Here is a 7,991-nt window from a genome sequence, read left to right on the forward strand (position 1 = left end):
AATATAGTTACAGTATAGTCAGTGATAATGCAATAATCAAGTAAATGCTTCAATAGAAAGCACCAAACAAACACTGATTAAACCATCGCGCCTAATGACATCCATGTATTCCCTTGCCAATTTGGATGGATGGGATATAGTCATACAATGAGCCAGAATCAGGCTATAGCACTTGTATACATTAGGGTTGAAATGGCTGAGAGTCAATGTTACATTATTCAATGGCTTGAGGCTTGGAACAATTCTACATTAAATTATACAGAGGATCTGTGGGAGCTTTTTTTTTAGGACATTTATTCTGTCAAAATAACCACTGGGCTACATATTATTAAGGCCAGATTAAGTGGTGGTCAGGCAGTTCAGAAGTTCGGATACACTTGTGCTTCCTTTACTCTGTAACCCATATGCACACTGAGGGTGGATCTGTCAACTGGCAGCCTATGAACTAAGATGCAGGTAGTTTAGGAGGAGGAGCAGAGCACTGAAAGGACCCATTGGCAGTGCTTCAGTTAACATTGCTTTCATGAGTGCGGTAGTGTGTTTGAACTGCTTGTCAACCCAGGGCCTTTGATCTGGGACCCCGTCACAGTGGCTCTTGCCCAATGGAGCTGAAACGGTTAAGAGCAGCTCATCACCATGGGATAGAAATCAAATCAGTCTCAAGCTCTGTTCTCTCTCTCTGTCGGCTGGGCAGCTTTTAATAGTGAGTCACATACGGAGGGCAAAGCAAGCACATCTGGCCAGCCTGAACCAAAACAATACAATCCAAAACCATGATGACTGTGCATCATCTAGCACCGGGTCAGTCTTAACGCCGTCTCCTGGAGGACATAAAAACAGTGACCAAATCCCCTAATTCAGTGAATAAAACTCCTACAGTATAATAGCAGAAGCAGTTTGACAGCTGCAATCTTCCATGGGCTGGGTGAAAAACAAGACAGCTATCGTGCTCTGTAATCTCTTACTGCAAAATGATCACAACAGCCATCCTATTCCGCTGATGTACTGTTGCCAGATCTAGGTGAAACTCTGAGAGACACATCACATGGAGGTACGAAAAGCACTGAAAAAGCACTGTGAATATTAGTGTCAAGACAGGGACATTAAATAAAAGTATGTAAGTATTGTAACCTGTGGAAGAAGTGATTTTAAATAAGATTAACTCACCTGTTGCCATGGAGAAGCTGGTTGAATTCCATTTGGAAGTCCCAGGTAATCTGCCCAGGTTCAGGTCCAACCGTGTAGTGGTCTGATTGTTGCCGTTCTTATCCGTGACTTCAGCCTTGACTTTGGGCTCCTCTTTGGATCGAGTCCTCGGGCCGTCACTGTCCATTCCAGGGCAAACATCCTCCTCAGTTAGGAGCAGGACACGATGATTGAGCTGGGGGCTGGGGAGCTTGGTCAATACGGGGGATAGCACTGGGGACATGCTCTGCAGACTGTTGGTGGCAGGGTAGGAGGTGTTGAACACCCCATACAGGGAGGGCGAACCGGGGCTCTTACTGCAGGATTGGACAGAGGAGGCTTCGGCGGTGTTCGACAGACGCAGCCGTAGTCCCCCGGGATGTTTGCTCCCAACCGTCACCCTGTTCGTCTTCAGACTCCTCCACCCCTCCTGCTGACAGCTGCTTGCGCCCGGCTGAGGTAGCTCGCATTCAGCCTCTGGACAGACGTCTTTGGACCAGGTCGGGCTAATGTGGCTTACACACTGCACCGTGGCCGCCGCCTCCTGCGCCCTGACCACCACCCTGACCCCGGCGTCTCTTCTGTTCATGTCATCATACAGCTGGCGGGTGCTCTTGTCCTCAGGCCTCGTGGGACGAATGTTGTCCCCGCTTTGCAGATGCTCCCGTTGGACTGGACCCTGCGCATCTTCCAACAGACTACAGGACGAGGCCTCGTAGCCCAAGCAGAGTTCACTGTCATACTCAGACATGTCGTTGCAGAAGTCCAGGTCTGGGTCAGAGGCACGAGATTCGTCCTCCGTGAAATCCCAGCCTTCCCTAGCGTTATGGAAGTGCTCCTCCATAGGGAGGATAGGGTTGCTGGCCACACTGACATAGGACCCTGACACTGGAGTGTCTGGAGCTCCAAGAGAAGCTGAGCTTCCAGGAATAACCCTTTCCGCCACCGGGACGAGGTTGGATTGACCCTGGGGTGGAGGCAAGGAGAACTGGACAGATAAAGGCTGGTCGGCAGTGTTTCCTAGTACTACTTTCTTCTTCATTTTGCTGTGCAGGAACTCCTCTGCACTATCCAACTTCTTCACCCCCAGCTTCTTAAGCTTCCTGCCCCGTGAGATGGCCCTCTTGTGCTCCGGTGATATGGAGTGAGCAAGTTGAGCACCGCTGCCAAGGACCTGGCCTGACGGGCTCCCGTGAACCTCTCCTTGACCCTGGAGCTTCCCGTCCTGATTTCCCATCCTGACTCTGTTGGTGCAGTCTCGGCACAGAGAAAGGAGATCGGCCAGCAACTGGTGGTGCTCCGCAGCCAGCCAGCGGAGCTCAGCAACAGCCTCCTTTGTTGCCTGGCGGGAGTTGAGGAGTTCGCCCGCAGACTCATAAGACTGGACTCTTTGTTTGGCTGCCGTGGAATCAACCTCCGCCTGGTCGTGGTCATTACTGGGCTGGGCCCACTGAGGGGTGCGGCTCTTGTATGTAAACACTGGGGCCCTCCTCTTGGGGAGATAGAGGCTGATACTGCACCTCTCCCGGATGGGCTCGAAGAGGTACAGGACCGTATGCCTGCCCTCCATTATGTGCGCCGTGTTAATTGCTCAAGCACTTTAATTAAATGAGCTGTTGAACCTAGAGGCTGGTGCATTTGGCAATGGACTGCAGAGAAAGAGTCTGAGGGGCTGATGTTGTTCATCACCTGGCTGATCGAACTCCTGTCAGAGAAAAATAGGCTTTCAGTGACACAAGCGGCTTTTAAATTCAAACAATTTCATTAAGTAATCTGTTTAAAAAAAGCTTTGTTTTACATCATGATCGAAATCATGATAGAAATCATGATAGAATTTTTTTTTATACATAAGCATGAAAAAGTTGTATTTGTATTTTAAGACAATGACAACCACCCGTACATGCAGCCTGATAACAGAGTCAAGTAATATCAGCATTAATATTGTATTCTGATATTGTTATCTGAGAAATACATCAAGGCAGAAAACCAGAAGGCGTTTTACATATTTCTCCATTATTCCATTCAAAATAACTGGTAAACCGGTGGAAATGCTCAGCACATAATAAGTCTGTGCACTTGACATGAATAACACAAGCCAGACCATTTCTGACTAAAGAAAATGCTAAGGTTTTTTGCATTGCTTCAAGTACTAGTCAATGTTTTGTTTAATGCACCTCACTGCACCAGTCCTGAATGTAACCTTGAATTGGGATGTACTTACTTTTAGGCTATGCAATTGCATAGATGAGGTGCCCGAGAGACATCCTTCAATGTTATTCTAACTTAACAACAAAAAAGATGTTATTTGAGGGATCCCTACATCATTTTCATCCAAACTACCGTAGTCATCGCAATCAACGTCTTCAAAACAAACGGATTACTTAAAGGAATTCCATGAATACCCCAACAAGCTGCGTCACTGTCCCACACTGTGAATATAGACAAACACTGAAGACGCAATAGCAGGCCTATCATATAAATCATATAGAAGTGATCATGTCCTCTCTAAATGTGTGTATCTGTACTGTACGTCTCTGAGCTGAAGTGTTTACCTCACCGCCTCCGCATGTCACCTTGGAGCAGGCGCAAGCCTTTTAAAACATGGGTCTCTGTCCTATTTAAAAAATTATACACAACATAGATATACTGTCAAAATACACTTTATTCATTATGCATTACGTTATTCCATTGCAAAACTGTGCAGCAGTAGTTGAGCGTCTCCTTTAAATTGTATTTCGCCTAATTCAGTGAATCTTAATGCTGTAGTTAAAAGCACGGACACATACAACGCACCTGCTACAGGCTTTGGCTTAAAAAAAAAAGACTTACCAACCGTGGTTGCAGGACGAATATTTTCCCCCGCATCTCTACAACTGAGCCGGCCAGCATTCACCAAATGCAGCCTCTTTAGAGCACAGCATCTACCCATCGTGACAGACAAAATATTGAGCCAATTGGACACCACACCGTTTCTTTGGAGCTCTCTTATTGGTGCAGCAGGAAAGTCCCACCCTTACACACTAAGTCAGTGCAGCTGCAGTTCTCACATACAAAACAGTCAATCCAAATATTGAGGGCCTGGCAGAGAGGAGGAAATATAATGAACTTTCTCTTATAATAATTATAACACACTTAATTGTACATTAAATCTCTTGGTAATTGTGGAGATGTGACTCATATTTCTCCATTATTTCGGTGTCCAATGTGCAGTGACATCTGAAAAAATAAGTTGTGTGCATAACAATGGGTTGAATTAGGTTTAGATGAAATTGTAGTTTCATTGCTTGATTCTCTCTCCAGACCAGACCAGTGTACAAAATGTCAAATAATTATTATGTTGATTCTGACTAGGCTTACACCAACAGCTAAACCCATTACTGAGCATTATTTCATTTTACGAGGAAAGTTGACAGATCTGCTGCTTAAAAATAGTGTGTAAGGTAGGGTTTCCCAAATTATTGTCTTGCCAACCCACCTGGCAAGACAGCAAGGCTGGACAGTATCAAGCCTTTCCGTTCACCTTCACACTCCTGGGCCAGACTGCACAAAATCATAGACCATGCTGAAGAGATGAGTCTTTAGGAGACACTTGAAAGTTTGCACTGAGTCTGCATTTCTAACCTTAATTGGCAGATCATTCCACATTAGTGGAGCTATATAGGATAAACCCCTGCCTCCAGCTGTTTAGAAATTCTATGTACAATTAGAAGGTACTGCATACCTTCCTCAATTGTCATTAATAATGTCACTGTGTTGTTATTGTTGGTATTGGTAATATTGTACACATTATAATGTGATGGCGATAGAGAAGAACCTAATACCAACACACATGTACATCGCTACATTGTTCTCTGATACATTGTTAGCCTAATACGTTGGGTGTTTTATGTCTGAAATAATAAGTGCTGATTAAGGTGTCTTTTGAGATGCAACACACCAGTGCAAATGGATGGACGTTATGGATAGGGAAATGGTAGCTGTTCCCTGTGGCATGAGTCCTCTTGAAAATACCTTAGACTGCCCCTTGATGCAATTCTTTCTTTGTGAGCTAGTTTTCAGAAAAACATGTCATTGCAAAGGACCTCCTCTTAATACTGTGATATACACAACATACATTCACCCTGTGGGATCCATTTATTGAAACCTACATGCACTGAAACCGTAAAACAAAGTTAAATATGTGCAAAAAAGTCTGCAAAGAAATGTCATTGATGTTGATCAACTTGATCTTACACACAATTTGTCTAATTGATCTTACACTCAATTGTAATTAATAATATTACAGTGATTTTATTGTTGGTAATATCAAATACACAATCATGTGATAGCAATGAGTTACCCCAGAGGAGCAGAACATAATGCCAAGGCATTGCATATACACTCACCTAAAGGATTATTAGGAACACCTGTTCAATTTCTCATTAATGCAATTATCTAATCAACCAATCACATGGCAGTTGCTTCAATGCATTTAGGGGTGTGGTCCTGGTCAAGACAATCTCCTGAACTCCAAACTGAATGTCAGAATGGGAAAGAAAGGTGATTTAAGCAATTTTGAGCGTGGCATGGTTGTTGGTGCCGGTCTGAGTATTTCACAATCTGCTCAGTTACTGGGATTTTCACGCGCAACCATTTCTAGGGTTTACAAAGAATGGTGTGAAAAGGGAAAAACATCCAGTATGCGGATAGTCCTGTGGGCGAAAATGCTTTGTTGATGCTAGAGGTCAGAGGAGAATGGGCCGACTGATTCAAGCTGATAGAAGAGCAACTTTGACTGAAATAACCACTTGTTACAACTGAGGTATGCAGCAAAGCATTTGTGAAGCCACAACACGCACAACCTTGAGGCGGATGGGCTACAACAGCAGAAGACCCCACCGGGTACCACTCATCTCCACTAAAAATAGGAAAAAGAGGCTACAATTTGCATGAGCTCACCAAAATTGGACAGTTGAAGACTGGAAGAATGTTGCCTGCTCTGATGAGTCTCGATTTCTGTTGAGACATTCAGATGGTAGAGTCCGAATTTGGCATAAACAGAATGAGAACATGGATCCATCATGCCTTGTTACCACTGTGCAGGCTGGTGGTGGTGATGTAATGGTGTGGGGGATGTTTTCTTGGCACACTTTAAGCCCCTTAGTGCCAATTGGGCATCGTTTAAATGCCACGGCCTACCTGAGCATTGTTTCTGACCATGTCCATCCCTTTATGACCAACATGTACCCATCCTCTGATGGCTACTTCCAGCAGGATAATGCACCATGTCACAAAGCTCGAATCATTTCAAATTGGTTTCTTGAACATGACAATGAGTTCACTGTACTAAAATGACCCCCACGGTCACCAGATCTCAACCCAATAGAGCATCTTTGGGATGTGGTGGAACGGGAGCTTCGTGTCCTGGATGTGCATCCCACAAATCTCCATCAACTGCAAGATACTATCCTATCAATATGGGCCAACATTTCTAAAGAATGCTTTCAGCACCTTGTTGAATCAATGCCACGTAGAATTAAGGCAGTTCTGAAGGCGAAAGGGGGTCAAACACAGTATTAGTATGGTGTTCCTAATAATCCTTTAGGTGAGTGTACATTGCTGGGCATAGGTTATGGATTTTTATTAATAAATCATTATGTTTTTTTAAGACAGGCATTCTTCATCCCTCCAGTATCCTATCTCTGACTTGTCACCTATAATATTTGACGAGGTGGGAGATGGGCTTTTGATCAGGTGTCTGCAATGTTTATTGTGAAAGCTTTGCCCTACTATCAGCAAACCATTTTCGGATGGACTTGAAGGTTTGCTTTGAATTGTTTTCCAGCTGGACAACCCAGTTTTAGCCTCCTGGCATAGGCAGAAGGTTTCGGCCTAGAATGTTCAAGTACTTGATAAAGTCCATGTTGCCATGTATCTTAACAAAGTTAAATTCTAGATAATGTTTTTTTTTTAAGGATAGTTCATTTTCCATATAACTGGTTCCAGTAAACCATGGGCCACTCTTTGTGTTATAATAGATAATTCATTTTCCCACTAATAACCAAAACACTCTTGACCTTTAGACCTAATACTAGACCTAAATGGACACCATTATATGTTCTATTTACATAGAATTAATGTTCTCATTCGTGACATTTGCCCAATTGACTTCCACCCTAGTTACAAAGCTAGTATTCCCAGAGGATGATTACACACAGAAACCCCTGACTTTGGAAGACTAGCTGAAGGCAGAGAATGACGCAATTGATTATCTGACCAAATAGAACCTACTTAGAAGCCAGCAATGTGTTCAAATACTATGAAACTCTCAAAGCTGTCATAGAGCCCACAGCAAGGAATGTTGTGAGCTGGTCAGATACAGAGATCAAGATGAGCACTGGGTTCAAAGCACACAGATTGACCATGTTCCTTGAGTTTCATGTTCCTGTCTTGTACGGCAGGCATTCCTGGAGAAGGATCTATCTGTACAGTGCGATGTGTCACATTGAATTAGTTTTTTGTAAGTTTTTATAAATAGTCCAGCCCTTGACTCATTCAGTCTGGTGAGCTTTTTAAGGCCTAAAACATACAGCAAACTGAACATAATTCTCCAGGGATCAATGTGGCAGCATCAGCAGTCCAAGGAAAAATGGTCAAGGAAAAGTCAGTTAATCTAATTGGCAAATGGCAAAAAACAAGTGATGTATGCCTAATCAAAAGCCAATGTTAAAATAAATAACCAGTGTTTCCAGGTTTCTATGAAATATGGCCAATAATCAATAATTATTTTATAAAGCCCTTTTACATTAGTTGTCACAAAGTTCTTA

The 7,991-nt window shown here is 43.5% G+C and overlaps 1 protein-coding gene across 4 annotated transcripts in view; it reads right to left on the reverse strand.

The window, feature by feature from the left end:
- LOC105015669 (formin-1) overlaps positions 1–4,098 on the reverse strand; it is a 73,779-nt gene extending 69,681 nt beyond the window's left edge. The window contains exons 1-4 of one of the 4 annotated variants that reach the window (XM_034297388.1): positions 4,015–4,064; positions 3,738–3,799; positions 3,407–3,467; positions 1,168–2,890 (exon numbers count right to left, since the gene is read on the reverse strand). In XM_034297388.1, the coding sequence (XP_034153279.1) occupies positions 1,168–2,755 (1,588 nt within the window). In that variant the 5' untranslated portion in view covers positions 2,756–2,890; positions 3,407–3,467; positions 3,738–3,799; positions 4,015–4,064. Of the gene's footprint in view, positions 1–1,167; positions 2,891–3,406; positions 3,468–3,737; positions 3,800–4,014 lie in introns of all 4 variants that reach the window. The other 3 variants (XM_029125515.2, XM_029125514.2, XM_020054340.3) reach the window with 3 other exon arrangements.
- Between the last annotated feature and the right edge of the window lie 3,893 nt (positions 4,099–7,991).

This window comes from Esox lucius, chromosome 15, assembly GCF_011004845.1.
Source record: "Esox lucius isolate fEsoLuc1 chromosome 15, fEsoLuc1.pri, whole genome shotgun sequence".
NCBI classification, from domain to species: Eukaryota; Metazoa; Chordata; class Actinopteri; order Esociformes; family Esocidae; genus Esox; species Esox lucius.